Source organism: Fragaria vesca, linkage group LG5 (assembly GCF_000184155.1).
Source record: "Fragaria vesca subsp. vesca linkage group LG5, FraVesHawaii_1.0, whole genome shotgun sequence".
NCBI classification, from domain to species: Eukaryota; Viridiplantae; Streptophyta; class Magnoliopsida; order Rosales; family Rosaceae; genus Fragaria; species Fragaria vesca.
Window position 1 is genome coordinate 14,070,287 of NC_020495.1, and position 16,796 is coordinate 14,087,082.

The window sequence follows — 16,796 nt, forward strand, 5'->3', positions numbered from 1 at the left end:
GGTGAACAAAGTTGTCCCACTAACTTCCCTAATACCATTGTTAGTTACGGCTTTGTCATTGTTAATGATGTCCATGAGCCAATCGGGCTCTACCCCTAATCAGAAACGACGCCCCTCTGAACGGGCTACTTTAGTTGCCACGACATGTGCCACACCATTCACTTTCCGTTGTGAGAAAATAAGTTGTTGCAAACCAATAGCCCCCATAAACTCTCTTACTCTCTCTAGTCTCTACCAACAGTGCAACACACCATCATGCACAAAACTATACCCCTCCTCACTACCATTAACCAACCTAGCTGCCTCCAAACTATCAATTTCAGCAACAGAGATTGACCATCATCTCTCAAGAACAACCTCCAAACCAAGAATAATAGCTTGGAGTTCAGCTGCAGGAGGAGTAAGTCTCCCCAAGCTGGGTTCTCCTGCCGCTAGTCTCAGTCCACCTGTGCAGTTTTGTATCACCACACCCAGTCAAACTCTTTCCTCCATTATTTATCACAGAAGCATCAGAATTTAATTTCCAATTACCTGGACTAGGTGGCTGCCACCGAGAACAAATAGTAGACACATAAGGTGTCACACCCTAGACCCGGTGTCGGTGGTTTCCAAGCACCTGACGCCGAACCTGAGGCGTGAGCGGGAAAAATAAAAGAAAATAAAACAATTTCAAATACTTTTCCAGAAATTGTAAAAATAAAAGAAAATAAAACGTTTACCATAACAAAATAATTACAAAGACAAAATGATGAGCCCTTGCGATCTATCTCACTTCTAATCTTCCATAACTCTTTTCTACTCTTGCACACGTCTCCTAAACTTCACAGTTAGATTTCTCAAAATACGTTCCTTGTACGTACCTGAACAAAAGTCTATAGGGGTGAGCTTACGCTCAGTAGGGCCAAACCTTTTTAGGTCATACTTGATTATGTCAAACAAACAAGTTATCAAACAACAAATAATACTTTAAATAAATAACAACAATGATTGATGCATAAATGCAAATGCACTCCCTCCACTCTATTACTGGCTAATTAGTCCATACACTCAAGACATATGTACCTACACGTTCCATACCGTGTAGATGTCTCGAATATACGACCTAACAAATCAGTAATATATAAACTCCAGTACCTCTTTTGTTAGTCTTCTGTTAACCTCATGGTCCCCAGTCCCGAAACCCGAAAGATCATTTTATCGACTCATACGTCGAAAGGGCATACTTTCCCTACTCATTTGCGCAGGTGGGCTGATCATAGCTATTGGAAGCCCCCATGAGGAAACTCAACTATACAAAATGTATACATTCTAATAATCTCATTCACACCTCTCCATAATCATCAATCTCATTATCCTCACGATTCCTCACAATGCATTATGTATGCAATTAAATATCGATGCGCGTAATATAATCTCAAACAACATGCTTTTATAGAAAACAATAACATCGATCGCATAAGTCAACGATATCAATAATATTGAAAACAATAACAATCAAGAATTAATCAATCAATGTCACACAAATCACTCATTTCAATTATAAACTAATTATCGTTTTAAAGAAAGGTTCCCCGACAGAGACCCTACCTGAAATCCGAGTGTTAGTTCTGACGCCAGCTAAAATTAGTAACGTTACGACACGCATTCTGAAATCTTTATCCTTCTACTTCTGGAACCTGCTACTTGCATTCGATCCTCATATCGCCTTGTTCCAAGGAAGTCGGCAAACACTTTTATTAGAAACGATCAAGTCCTTGAAATTGATAAGGACACCCAAATCCTTATTTCCAATTCCTCTCACATTTTTGATAACTTCCGAATCATATACCATATGTATTCATTCACATTATCCCCACCTTTTAAATCTACATTTGTAGTTAACTTTGTCGGCGTATCCCAACTATGCTCCAAACACCCATCCAAACTCCTCCAGAATTACTCTGGACACCCAAAATACCATACACCCATAATGTGTCCTTCCTTCCAAGCCTTGTCTTGAACACCTTCCAATTACCATGCATCCTCATACCATTATTCTGCCAACAATGCTCAATCATACCATTGCTTCCACTTTTCCGGATGCACATGCTTTATTTGCCATAACATATACCATCTAGCTCCATTGCTTGCCACAATCCATATTAAGACAAACTATGAAACTTAATCTTCACAGTATTAATATTCGCACTTCAACTTCCATTAACAGAAAAGCCCAGAACCTACAATTATATATGCTTTGGCTCCTAACATCGTAATCGACCATACTACGTAATTCTTCAGCAAGACTTAACCATCTAATTACCCAATTCTTCCAGCTTCTTGGAAATAAGTATATACACAACTAACATCTTTTCTGCAGCTTCATTTATGTCAGAACTTAAACAGACAATACCAAAACTTCCACTGCAATCACCGAGCACACAGCTCATCATCCCTCTCCATCACCCAGCTTCTCCATTTCTGCAAATTCCAACCCCTTCAATTCTCAATCAAAACTGCATCTCAACTACACATATAACATGAAATCCGAAACCAGATATGAATCAAACACCTTCACCACCGTCGTGCACGGCGGCAAGTACGGCAGTCACCCATTGCCAAAAATCCAACTTCCTCCAAACTCAACAAAACTCAGTTTCAATTATATAAACAGGTAGAGCTCAACAAGAAGATCAAGTTCCATACCTCACTTGCCTTCGCCGGTGGCCGGAAGGCTTCGAACCCTTGCCGGAAAATCCCAAACCTTCTTCTCTTCGATTCTCCCTCACCTGACCTCATCTCGACAAGCTGAAGTTACAGGGACGTCGTGGATGAGGAGAAAAAGCTATCCACACCGGTGAGAGACCACGACTTGGCCGGAATCGGAAACTCACCGGCGAACCGAGTCTCTCCTTCTTCACTTCGAATCTCTCTCTCCCGACCTCTTCTGAAGAAACTGAGGACATAGAGAAGACCACGAGGACGAGAGGCAGCTTACAGTACCATTCACGCTCGCCGCCGTCGCCCGAATCGGAAACCCGATTGGAAAAACAGCCACCTTCCCTCCTTCTTTTCTCTCTCACCAAAGCTTCCCATGGAGGAACAACATCACAGTCATGTTGGGAACGACGAGACGGAGCTTTTGACACCGGTCTTGCGCCGGGAGACGGCCGGACGACGGAGGAAGGAGCTGAGCTCCGTCGCTGCAGAGCAGCTCGAGACCGAGTCGGTCTGGGCTCAAACTGATCGAGTCCAAACTGATCCACTGTATGTATATACTCAAATCGACGATCCGGAATAAACGGTTTAGAAGATCGAACGGTCTAGATCAAGCCACACTTTAATTTCTATTTTCAATTAATTTTTAGATAATACCAACTTCCAAAAATCATTAAAAATAACTCCGATGTTCAAACGGTACTCCGAATACGAACTTGTAACGACCTATATCTTAATCCTATGGACTAAAAAGACAAAATTTGACGAACTAAAAATTTGAAAGCTACAAAGAATTTGAAATAATAATAGAAATCGAAATAAAAATATCTCGAAAAATAATTTTCCTTTTAAAAATAGAAAACCAAAATTTCAGGATGTTACATAAGGCTCACCTCCTGCATCCTGAGAAGACAATAAACTCTCCCAAATTGAAATACAAACAATGAATAGTGCATCCAGAGGTCCAGGGTTCTACAAGGACTTTAATCTCCCATAAGAACTACTCCACCATTTAGTTCCCTTAAAGCAGAGAACCATTCCTTGTTAGGACACATGTGGTGTGTACAACCGAATCCATAATCCATTTATCAAAATAATCACGTGCAGATGTGTTACACCCCGGACCCAGTGTCGGTAAGTTTTAAGCACCGGACGCTGATTCCGAGGTACGAACGATTATTACAAAGCGGAACGTAAACAAAAACACTATCTTCTAAGCTCTTCTTTCTAGGCTTGTTGTCTACCATTTTCCAAGCTTGGTACAACCTAAGTATTTTTCTGCAAAAAAAATATCATAGTTGGGTGGGTAAGCATAACCATGCGCTCAGGGAGTAGATCAATGTAATATGCCGGTAAAACCATGTCATTTTTTACCCACGCTACAAAATACATATATCATATATACACATCGACTCACACAATTCATCATATCGCACAATCCGTTCTTATTAGATATCCTTCAATCTAGTGATCCCCACGGAAACCTAATGACCTTCAAGTCCTATACCACCGTGTGTCACATCCTTACATCGGCATAATCAATTAAGAAGTTCAAATATTTCATGACTAGTCAAACAATAGATCCAACATATAATCCAACACGTACATATATATCAACTCCGATCCTCAGATTTTGCAAATAGACATGTTTTACTCGAAAACAGAGAGATATTTCATAAATAGATCAAAATCATGCTTTTCGACTATTTTAATAGCAAATAAGAATATTTTAAACATATTACACAAATCCACTCACCACGTCAATACGAATCCCCACCAAGAACATTGATCGTAAACTGAGCCTCTTAAAACAAGCCATCTAGAAATCATCGTTGGATCCAACCTAAATTCAAGGATAGAAAGAGGGCATCGATACGAACTCGTAGCTCTTTACGGATTCAGATTCAGAGTTACGGATCAAAAGTTATGATCCGCCAAAGTTTTAATCGCAAATAAAAACTAAGAAACTGAAGAGAGAGAAAATGAGGAGAGAGAAGAACTCTCTGAAAATTGTGAAGAAGGAGCTAATCAAGTCAGTTATATATATAGTGATACATTACCGACTTGAAGGGTCGGTAGAATGGTTTGGTCCAATAACAAGCTGACACTTGTTGTCACATCCCGACTCTTAAAGTTTTACCCTAATTACTTGCATGGTGTTAGCAGGAGTTTTTACCGTCTTCCTTAACGAGTTTATAGTGTCAAAGGTCCCTAGAGGTGTGTTGAGGGATGATTATTTCGGAGAAATTATTCGTAGGAGAAATATTTTAGGACGGTAAAAAGGAGTAAATTTTAGTTATTAAAAATGTAATTTTATTAGGGTATTATTTTTGGGTTGTTGTTGGGAGTGTGTATTTTTGAGTGGGTTTTTTTTAAGAGTGGACCGAGGGTTAATTGGAAGTCAGAAACCCAATTCTTTTTCTTTTCTGTCTCTCTCTTCCCTCTCCCCCGAGCTCTCTCACTGCCGGAAAAGTCCCTGCGCCCGTCTGACGCCGTCTGGCCAGTTCCGACCGCCACACTGGTCCCAATCGGTCGGCCATCGACCCAGCTTCCGTCCTGGACATGTGGGAGCTTCCCTAGTGCCGCCATGAGGAAGATATCGCGCCCGTAAGGTCCGACTGTTCGTGGTGTTCTGTAGCCAAAACTCCCTCCTCCGGTTGCTATAGCCGGAGCTGCTTGGCTCAATAGGAAGCTCTCCTCCAGTGCAGCAATCCCTCAAAAAGATTCACTCCCTCTTGAGCTAGGTAAGGAGAATCATTGAGTTGAATTTACAAGGTTCCTTGTTGTGTTTTTGTTCGATTGGCCTAGTTAAACTTAGAATTAGAATTTGTGCTAGTATAGGAATTTGTAGAGCGTGTTGAGGGGAAGATTATGTTAAATTTTGATAGGCATTAGAGGTTGCCGGAGCAAGCGGCGCCGCCGGCTCTATTAAGCAGTTTTTCAGGGTTTTAAATTTGGTATGTTGAGGGGAGTATAATGATGTGAAGTTGGTAATTTTTGGAGGAGTTTTAGTTAACGTATGGGATTATTGGGCGAGTTTGGATATTTTCGAGTTAATGTTTATGAGTTTGTCGCTTGGTTTAGGACGAGGTCCGGACGCTTGCCTTGGCGAGGATCCTTATGCTTGGCATTTCTAGCCGCACACACTGTGAGTGGACTTTTGGTTTTAAAGTTTATTGCATGCGATTTCATTCGAAATTATAATTATTATCTTTAATTACTATTGCAATTTCGATTGGTTTGTATGCATGCGTCGATGATTTTAGGAAATGTTTTGGTTATTGCATGGTGATATGTGATTTATGAACTTGTGATGCTTTGAGTAGTGATATGGAGATGATTATTGTTTGAGTGATGATTGGATTTCTATTTGGAGATTTATGATTTGTGGGTTTGTTGTGTTTCCTTTGACTTTAATGGTTATTTTGAAATATATATATATATATATATATATATATTTAATAATATATATATTATTAATTAAGCTGGGGAATTGTGAAATGCAGAATTGATTAAATTGTTAGCTTTGTTGTGTGGGGTTTGGTGTTGTGGTTGAGACGGTAGATGAGAGGGGACGAACTAGCGATCTTTTAGGATTATAGCGCCAGAAGAGAGGGGATGTTCCGGTAGCTATATATAGTGTTGTGGGTCAAGACGCTGGAAGAGAGGGGATGAACTAGTTGTCTCTTAGGTACGTAGCACCAGAAGAGAGGGGATGTACTGGTTGCTATATAGATGTGTCGGGCCACTAGAAGAGAGAGGATGTACTAGTGGGCCCTAGGAGTTAGACACTAGGAGAGAGGGGATGAACTAGTGGCACCAGAAGAGAGGGAATGTACTGGTGTGTGCGTATAGGAGTGTCGGTGTGGTCTTATGAGTTCGGTAAAGTTGTTGATGTGGCCATGGGTGACTACATACAAGCGTTGGGGTAGTTGATAGTGTGTGTGGTGGTAGGCTTGTCGATAAGGTCATATGCGGGTGTGATTAGTGACAACGCTTGACATTTATGATTGCTTAATATGCTGACGATGTTTGATTTGAAGTGTATATATATATATATAAATATATTGCGGATTTCTAAGCTCGCTTATAAGATCTCATAATTGAAATAGATTTTCAGAAAACATGTTATGAGTATTATTTGTTTTAATTCAAATTAATTGCATGCTTGCTTTATGGATTAATAAAGAAATTGGGAAAGTATTAAATATTTTCGTTGTATTAACTTTCATTGTTTTTGGTAAGATTATTTTTGTTCACTCACTCTAACGTAGTTTTCTAAAATGCTTGCCCCTAGGCTCTTCGGTTTCAAATGCCCAATCTGTAAATCGTGGTTCCGCTTAGTAGGAGTTTAGGCATAGTACACTTCCACTGCTATACATTTTATTAGGTTACCAGTCAACCTATTGTATCTATATCGGTCTCTTTCTTTAGAATGCTCTAAACCATTAGGCATGTCTAGTCATTTCGGGATTGTATTTTTAATTTCTGAAGTTTATGAAACTGCCTATAATGAGTTGTGAATTTATGACGGAGTTTGTTTAATATGGGGAGCACGATGGCTCCAGGAGTTAAGGTTGGATCGTGATTATAGAAGTGTTTTGGGATTTTGATTAGGTAAGGGTTGTTCATTTTCAAGGGAGGTTATGTCGATTTTTCGGTAGAATCTTCTTTGGAGGTGGTCCCCGCATGATGTACTATGGATTTCAGGGTGAAATCCGGGGTGGGTCTTGACAGTTGGTATCAGAGCTTTAAGTTTTCGTTTTCTGTACCCTTATCACTATCATATTTGCCTAAGGAGCACGTAGTGTCTATAGAGTGATGATCCGACCGCGGCGGATTCATTAGCATTTTATGCTTTAGATGCTATGTGTTGTTGGACTGGTGTGATAGTTATGTTAGTCATGTTAGTCTTGTTTATAAACTACTAAATATCTTCTTCCTCAAGTACTATGCCTCCTAGACGCCGACCCCGTGAAGCTAACTTGACCAACGCAAATGAGGGTAATGAAGTTAGAGGATTAGTTGACTCTATTAGGAATATGCTGAGAGGTGTTTTAGATAGAGTTCAGAACCCTCGGACAATTAAGAAGATGGATGTGTTCAAGGCTGGGGCAATTGAGTTCAAGGGTGCCAAAGGACCCTTTGTTGCATACACTTGGGGTAGATAAGATGGAAAAAGCTTTTGTGAGTATTGAACTTCCGAAAGATAAGAAGGTAAAGATGGCGGTGACTTTTCTTGATGATTCAACGTATCATTGGTGGATACTTGCCAGCAGGAATAATGAGGATGCTCGAGATATGACTTGGGAACAGTTTAAGACACTCTTCTTGGGGCAGTATTTTAGTTAAGCCCACCGTAGCAGGATACAGTCGGATTTCCTGAACATAAAGAAAGGTGACGATGAGAGTGTGATAGAGTTCGAGTAGAGGTTCACTACCTTGAGTTATCATGTGCCTTATCTGATTCCTGATGAGAAGACCAGGATTGAGATGTTCATAGGGGCACGTAGTGGAGTGTATGCAGATAAGATGACCGGTGTAGTGTATCCGACTTTTCTTGATGCGGTTAGTGCAGCTATGAGTATTGAGACCAGGAGGGCATATGGTGCTCGACCTAGAGATCTTGGTGGCCCTAGTCAGGGTCCACCCAAGAGAGTGGCTTCTAGTTCAGGTTCAGGATCTTCTGGAGGTGGCATTTTAGTTTTGGTACTTCACCGGATTTCGGAGGATTCTACATGAAAGACAATGATGTGTGGCATACCAAAGGTAGTACTAGCCATGTTGGTGGCTCCCCAAGCCAGTGTTACTCACAGATGGATCAGCCTCAACGTGGACCAGGACCTGCGACGTGTTTTCAGTGTGGGCAGAAGGATCACTTTTATAGAAAATTCCCGATGTTGAATCAACGAGCTACTCCACACTCAGGACAGGGTCTAGTCATGCTTCTATAGCTACACCTAGTGGCACCCATACCAGTTTTACTAGGAGTGGTACTCACCAGACTAGGGGACGAGGTGGACGCCCAACGGCTTAGACGAGACTAAATGCTATGACTCAAGTAGTGGATCTCACCTCTTCAGGTGCTATTGTTGGTACGTTATCGTTTTTTTTTCAGTTCAGTTGTTACTTTCCGTTTGGGGTGGGGACGTCTCTCTTGTACCTATTTTGCGTTCATTTCCTCTACCGTTCGTTTGAAATTTCGAGGATGAAATTTTTAAAGGGGGGGGGGGGAGAGAATTGTCACATCTCGACTCTTAAATTTTTACCCTAGTTACTTGCATGGTGTTAGCAGGAGTTTTTACTGTCTTCGTTAATGAATTTACAGTGTCAAAGGTCCTTAGAGGTGTGTTGAGAGACGATTATTTTGGGGAAATTATTCATAGGAGAAATATTTGAGGACGGTAAAAAGGAATAAATTTTAGTTATTAAAAAGATAATTTTATTAGGGTATTATTTTTGGGTTGTTGTTGGGAGTGTGTATTTTTGAGTGGGTTTTTTTAAGAGTAGACCGGGGGTCAATTGGAAGTCAGAAACCCAATTCTTTTTCTGTTCTCTCTCTCTTCCCTCTCCCCCGAGGTCTCTCATTGCCGGAAAAGTCCTCGCGCCCGTCCGACACCGTCCGGCCAGTTCCGACCGCCGCACCGGTCCCAATTGGTCGGCCATCGACCTAACTTCCTTCCTGGACCGATGGGAGCTTCCCTAGCGCTGCCGTGAGGGAGATATCATGCCCGAAAGGTCTGACTGTCCGTGGTGTTCCGTCGCCGGAACTCCCTCCTTCGGCTGCCATAGCCGGAGCTGCTTGGCTCAGGACATGGCTTGTCTGCTTGGAAAAAATTTGCTTGGATTTGCTTGGGTTCCCATCAGATGCCGCCACGTCCGCTTGTCTAAATCTAATGGCTATCAAACTGACAGCAACTACTGACAAGGAAAATGACTAAAACCTAACGATGGTAGTTCCTAAACAGACGTTAAAGGGTCTCTTTCAGATTTCCCCCCAATAATTTTAACACCCCCCCCCCCCCCCCAAAGGTTCCCTCTCCACTTTCCCCCCAATAACTCGACTTTCTCTTCCCCATAAATCACAATCAAAACGTCCCTCCTTCTTGTTTGCTCTCTGGTCTCAGGACAAATTTCATTCATCTTTAGGTGTTGGTACACAGAAGTTTCATCATTGAGGTAACTACGTCTGTGTCTAGCTTTATTCTTTTCATACTTTTACTTTTATTTATTTTAGTTCTCTTTATGCTGATCTTAGCCAATTTTTGGTTTTGGTTCATCAAATTCATGGTTTTTTTCCCTGGATGTTCATCTTATTAAAGTATTATAGGTGTATATGTCTTGCTAACATCCTATTAAAGAATTTTCATTTTTTGTCTTGTTTCAAAGCTAATAGCATATAAGCCAAACTTAATATCATGTACCACTTTTGATTTTGAATTTGATTCGAATATTGATATACATATGTATTTGGTTTTGGAATTGTGTTTTATATCTTATAGATTGCAAATAAATGATTGAATGAAGTCCATGGATAAAGATGATTCGACTTGTTCTGATTACAAGCCAAGGTATGGTATGGAATTTGACTCAGAACAATCAGCTTACAAGTTTTACAACATGTATGGGCGAAGTGCTGGGTTCAGTATTAGAAAACATACATATTACAAAAATAAGAAATTTGGTAAACTCATCTCAAGGATATTTGTGTGTTCTAAGGAAGGGTTAAGGGAAGCAGATAAACTAGACCATTTGACTAAGAATACTCGAGCGGAGACAAGAATAAGTTGTGATGCTAGAATGAGCATAAAGCTGGATAAAGCAAGTGGTAAGTACATTGTGTATCAATTTGAAGAAACTCACAGCCATGATCTTGTAACGCAAGAGTGTGCTTACATGCTGCCATCCTAACGAAATGTTACTCCTCCATAAGGAGCTGAGATGGTATTGGTAAAAGATTTTGGAGTCCCCCTGAAGCTTGCATTCGAGTTAATGAGCAGAGAAGTTGGTGGAAGAGAGTCTCTTGGATTCACTAAACAAGATCATAAAAATTATCTTCAATCTCAGAGGCAAAAGAAATTGGCATATGGAGAAGCAAGGATGCTTATTGAAATACTTCCAAAATCAAGCATTAGAAAATCCCTCATTTTTCTATGATGTGCAATTGGATAGTGATGAACAAATAACCAATATATTTTGGGCCGATGTTGGGATGATAGTTGATTATGGTTTATTTGGTGATGTTGTGAGTTTTGACACTACATATAAAACCAGTGAAGCCAATCGTCCATTTGGAGTATTTGTGGGATTTAATCATCATCGTGAGACTGTAATCTTTGGGGCAGCATTGATGTATGATGAGACTTCTGATTCCTTTACATGGTTATTTGAGACATTTTTGGAGGCAATGTCCAACAAGGCTCCAAAGTCTATCTTTACTGATCAGGATGCTGCAATGGCTAAAGCTTGTGCAAATGTGATGCCTAACACATATCACATGCTTTGCACATGGCATATAATGAACAATGCCATTAAAAATGCAAGCAGTATATTTAAGGGTGATGATCAGGTCATTGCCTTTTTATCAACATGTATGAAGAACTATGAAGAAGAGGATGAGTTCCTGCATGCATGGGAAGAAATGCTCAACACATATAATGCACATGGAAATCCTTGGTTGAGTAGTATATTTCGGTTAAAGGAGAAATGGGCAAAACCATATGTCAATTGGGCATGGTCTGCTGGAATGCATAACACACAACTAAGTGAGAGTTTCAATGCTAGCCTAAAATCATATGTGAAGTCAGACTATGATGTGGTTGAGTTTTTCAAGCACTTCGATAGATTGCTCAACGATAAGTGGTATAAAGAGTTAGAGGCAGAGTATGCTTTGTGCTACAAGTTACCTAGTGTTGCCATATTTACATCAATGGTGATCAAGGCTGGAAATACTTACACTAAAGCTATATTTGATGAATTCCAAATTCAGTATGAGAAGTCTCTTGATTACAATTTAGTTGGATGTATTCAAGATGGTGATGACATTGTGTTTAAAGTTGCCTTTAATGGTCATCCAAAGGAGAGATGTGTTAGGGTGAAGAAAGACAATACAATATCATGTAGTTGCAGGTTGTTTGAGATTGAAGGTATTTTGTGCCGGCATGAAATAAAAAATCCTTACTAACTACATGAATGCCAAAGAAATTCCTGATCAGTATGTTTTAAAAAGGTGGACAAGAAAAGCAAGATCTAAAAGTGTGAAAGACATGCATGGGTGTGACATCCAAGTAGATACCAACCTACAACAAACATCTTGGTACAAGTCTCTGAGTTCCATATCCACCAAGATTTCATCTCGAGCTGCCGAGAGAGAAGGGACATAAATTTGCTGTTCATCAATTGGGGGAGCTAAGCAAAGCTATTGAAGGGATGTTGTGTGCAAAAATGGATGCATTACAACTTGGTAAGGATGACCAGGTTACACCTTCCACGATACTAATGTGGCATGTCACTCAAATAAGGGAAAAGTAATCCAAGCCAAGGGATTCAAGAAAAGGGATAGTGCTCCAGGAAGAAAAAGAAGAATCATAGGTGATTATGAAAAAAGCATGGCCAAGTATTAGAAAGGGAGGTCTCTTGAGGAAGAGAAGTCATCTAATTCTGATTCAACCAAGGTATGTTATCTCAGTAAAGACAATTCATTTTTTTTTTTATTCATTTGGCAATAGCTTAGTTATTGATACAATTCAACCAGATGCTTGGCTTGGTTTCTTTACCTTTTGAACCATATAATTCAAATATAGTTTACTCATATTTGTCTTCTTTTTTCATGTCCACAGTCTGGTAATTGTGTTCCACCGATTCCCATGTTTTGGATGCCGTATCAACAACCTCAAAGTTTTAGTTACCAAGCCTTAATCAACTCTCAAAATCCTCCAGATGATGGGAATGAATCATATTGTGGTGATGAATGATTAGTCTCTTATGATTTTTGAACTCACAGTGGAGTATGCCTATTTGATGTCTATGTAACTAAAGCTTCCCAGATGTTTATGCAATTTCAATGAATTGAAGTACGGTTATTTGACTACTACTTATTGTATTAAAGTGCAAACTTTGCACTAATTTTCTATTCTTGATGTTATTGACTCAGTACATGGAAGCCTTATGATACAATTCAATCCATATTGACCGAGTTCAGATAAAATGGATTCCTGTAGAATCGCTTGATTCGCTTCATATACACGAAACTCGGTCAAGAGGGAACTAAGAAGGCATGAAAATTATTGGGGGGAAAGTGGAGAGTGAAACCCGGGGGGGGGGGGGGGAGAATTATTGGGGAGAAATCTGAAAAAAACCCTTTAACGTCTGTTTATGAACTACCATCGTTAGGTTTTTGTCATTTTTTTTGTCAGTAGTTGCTGTCAGTTTGATAGCCATTCGATTTAAGCATGCTGACGTGGCGGCATATGAGGGACCCCAAGCAAATTTTTTCCAAGCAAACAAGCCAAGTCCCTTGGCTCAATAGGAAGCTCTCCTCCCGTGCAGCAATCCCTCAAAAGATTTCAGGACTCACCCTGAATTTCACCCTAAAACCGAAGTTAAATCCTACGGGGTCCACCTCCAAGGCACATTTACCGAAAAATTCGATATAACCTCCCTTGAAAATGGACAACCCTTCTTAAAAGCACTTGCAAACACTACTAAAATTCCAAATCCAACCTCAAACACCTAGAGCCTTCGTGCTCCACAAATTCACAACACCACCCAATTAAGTTTCTAATCCAAACTAATCTCATATCCAACAATTCCTAGGTTCAAAGCAACTCTAACAGAATATACAAATACGCGGAAGCCATATTATGGACTATGCCTCAACTTCATGTACGTCTGACCTCAACTATGCGATCCTGCAAGCTGGGCATTAAAAAACGAAGGGCCAGGGGAAAACATTCAAAAACGTTAGAATGAGTGGACAAAAATAAATTTAATAAAATGAGTAAATAAAATATTTATGCTTTCCCAATTTAATTTTCATAGAAATTATGCTGCATGCAACAGCTCAAAGTTTTCTACTCACAAACTGGCAAATACATGACTAGCTCCGGCCAGTCTCCAAAACTCGATAAAATAGAGCCTCTCAGGCTAAACTATATATAAATATATATGTATGTATTTACACTCGTCAGACTCCTTGTACGAATTCTATAAACAAAATAGAAAAATAGAAATTCATACAAGGCTATGACGCTTGCGTCGAACGCTCACGTCGTGCCATAATGTAATTTTTCTTCATTATGACCGAAGAGGACCGGTGTATACACGTGTGGACTCCCTATATGAAAACCTATATGAACAAAATAAGAAAGTAGTTTTCATATAGGGCTACGACGCTTGTGTACAACACTCATGTCGCGCCATAATAGATTTCACCTCATTATGACGAACCAAACACGTATGGCTAGCTAGCATTTATATACATACTATACTCATAAACATCCAATATACGTATCCACCGAAAATCTCATTTTCGATAACTCTCCAAAAGATGAAAATTACCAAATATTAGAGAAAGTTAACAATATAATGCACCACATGCTTTTAATTAAAACAGAAGTCCACACACAGAATTAGGCCTAAGCCTTCCAAGTGCTCAAAATACTCCTCGAGCATTGCCCCAAGATATCCAAATCCTCAAGTCTACTCCAAGTCTGACATTACACTGTAGAAAGAATCGATCAGGACGGACTCAAGGATAGAGGACTCGATCCTTCCTACTTGACCAAGGTCTTCCTAGGTTGACCATGATTGACCAAGTTTGACCAATTGACTTAGGGATGGTCAACTAATGATGTTCCAACATTTACCGGCTTAACCGTTGACTTAAACAATTTGAGTCATTTTTCATTACACGTCTTACTAGTCGTTAGACACATAGGCGTCGCTTAATAATTAATGAATCACTAAGGACACCCAAACGAGTTTTCATAAATGGGAAGTTTTTATAAAATGGAAACTTTCCTAACTTAGCAAGTTTTCCGATTTTAACCCGAATATTCCCTTTTTCGGAACTACAATTCAAATTATAAAGAATGGCCTCGGAAAGTACCTCACGGGCTCCTGCCGAAAAACTACCTTTGTCGGAATCCCATCCCTTGCCGGATTCCGGCAACTTGCCGGAATTTCGTCAGTCTCCCTGAATTCTCAAAAACACCCAATTCTCGACAACAACAACCAAAACAACCGGATCAACACCTCAACAACCAACAAAACACAACAACAACAACACAAAACTTCACAGCAGCTAAAACACGAAGATTACCTTCAGTCTACCCCCAAATTGTGAGTCCAGCAGCTCCTCCTTGCCGGCAGCAGCTTCTCGTCGGAATCTGGGTTCGGGTTTTGCTCGACACAGCAGCAGCAACACCTCAAATCTCCACACACGTTCGCCTTGGCCTCTTGATGCTCAACAGGTCGTCAGGAAGGAGACGAGAGTCACCGGGAAGCCTCATCGGCTTCAGCTGCAGCCACTTGCAGGAAAACTTCAACATCCAGAGGAAGGGACCATTCGAGTTAGGGCTCGAATTACACCAACTTGTGAAGGAAGAGAGGAAGAGAAGACTCACCATGGCCTTAGAAGGTCGCATCGCTGCCTGAGCTTGCCGGAATTCTTCGGATTCCGATGAACACAGTTGTGTTCTTCTGCTTCGATCTCTTCCTTGTGTGGATGCCATTCGGATTTGAGGGTCGGGTTTGGAAATAGGTATGGAGATGATCCATTTTAGACTGGTGAGGCGGCGGCTGGTGGTCGGTGAAGGCTGGAAATGCTACGGAGCTGGGCTGGAGCAGCGGAGAGAGAGAGAGAAAGAAGGAAGAGAGAGACGGAGCTCGGGTCAACACCCCTTGTGGCTTTTGACCGAATTCAACACCACTTTCCCCTTTATACTTGAACATGGCCAAGATGAAAACCTAGTCGATCAAATGGCCAGATTAAGAGCTATATCTTAATTTCAGAAAATGAATTTCTTTTACTAACCTTCAATAAATCGTAGAAACTAGCTTGAAGCTTTAAAAAAAAATAATCTGAGGACACTGGTGAACTCATATCGTCGCGTGCTACGACCTCTGGGCCTTAAAAGAAGAATTTTACATTTTGAGAAAACTCGACAATAAACTCGAGTGTTAAATTACCAAATTACCGAACAATGTTAAATTTCTCAATAACTTGTAGAATACTCAGTAAATGGGTAAAATTTTGGTCTAGGGTGTTACAAAAGGATTCACTCCCTCTTGAGCTAAGTAAGGAGAATCATTGAGTTGAATTTCTAGGATTCCTTGTTGTGTTTTTGTTCGATTGGCCAAGTTAAGCTTGGAATTGGACTTTTTGCTAGTTTATGAAGTTGTAGAGCATGTTGAGGGGAAGATTGTGTTAAATTTTCGTAGGCATTAGAGGTTGCTAGAGTAGGCTGCCGGTGGAGCAGACGGCGGCGCCGCCTCTGTTAAGTAGTTTTTCAGGGTTTTAAATTTGGTATGTTGAGGGGAGTATAATGATGTGAAGTTGGTAATTTTTTGAGGAGTTTTGGTTAACGTATGGGATTATTGGGCGATTCCGAAATTTGGATATCTTCGAGTTAATGTTTATGTATTTGTCGCTTGGTTTAGGACGAGGTCCAGACGCTTGCCTTGGCGAGGATCCCTACGCTTGGCATTTCTAGCCACACACACTGTGAGTGGACTTTTGTTTTTAAAGTATATTGCATGCGATTTCGTTCGGAATTATAATTATTACCTTTAATTACTATTGCAATTTCGATTGGTTTGTATGCATGTGTCGATGATTTCATAATTGTTTTGGTTATTGCATGGTGATGTGTGATTTATGAACTTGTGATGCTTTGAGTAGTGATATGGAGATGATTATTGTTTGAGTGATGATTGGATTTCTGTTTGGAGATTTATGATTTGTGGGTTTGTTGTGTTTCCTTTGGCTTTAATGGTTATTTTGAAATATATATATATTATTAATTGAGCTCGGGAATTGTGAAATGCAGAATTGATTAAATTGTTAGCTTTGTTGTGTGGGGTTTTGTGTTGTGGTT

General features: G+C 40.2%; 1 protein-coding gene and 2 non-coding genes across 4 annotated transcripts; 1 reads left to right on the forward strand and 2 right to left on the reverse strand.

Moving 5' to 3' along the window:
* Positions 1-412: 412 nt before the first annotated feature.
* LOC101294076 lies at positions 413-3,125 on the reverse strand. The gene is made up of 3 exons (XR_184676.1): positions 1,588-3,125; positions 532-628; positions 413-446 (listed from the first exon to the last, which is right to left on the reverse strand). It is a non-coding gene; the product is annotated as an uncharacterized LOC101294076 (transcript).
* Positions 3,126-10,783: 7,658 nt separating this feature from the next.
* On the forward strand, positions 10,784-11,881 carry LOC101304975 (protein FAR1-RELATED SEQUENCE 5-like). Its single transcript, XM_004301367.1, has one exon. It carries the CDS (start codon positions 10,784-10,786, stop codon positions 11,879-11,881), a length of 1,098 nt encoding a protein of 365 aa, XP_004301415.1.
* Positions 11,882-13,501: 1,620 nt separating this feature from the next.
* On the reverse strand, positions 13,502-15,475 carry LOC101294562. 2 transcript variants are annotated; one of them, XR_184679.1, is made up of 3 exons: positions 15,324-15,475; positions 14,807-15,239; positions 13,502-13,614 (listed from the first exon to the last, which is right to left on the reverse strand). It is a non-coding gene; the product is annotated as an uncharacterized LOC101294562 (transcript). The 2 variants fall into 2 exon arrangements; XR_184680.1 differs by having other exon boundaries at positions 14,807-15,218; positions 15,324-15,397.
* Positions 15,476-16,796: the final 1,321 nt, after the last annotated feature.

Bases quoted from the DNA above. Each gene is read 5' to 3' on its own strand.
- LOC101304975 (XM_004301367.1), top strand. From the start codon at position 10,784: ATGGAGAAGCAAGGATGCTTATTGAAATACTTCCAAAATCAAGCATTA.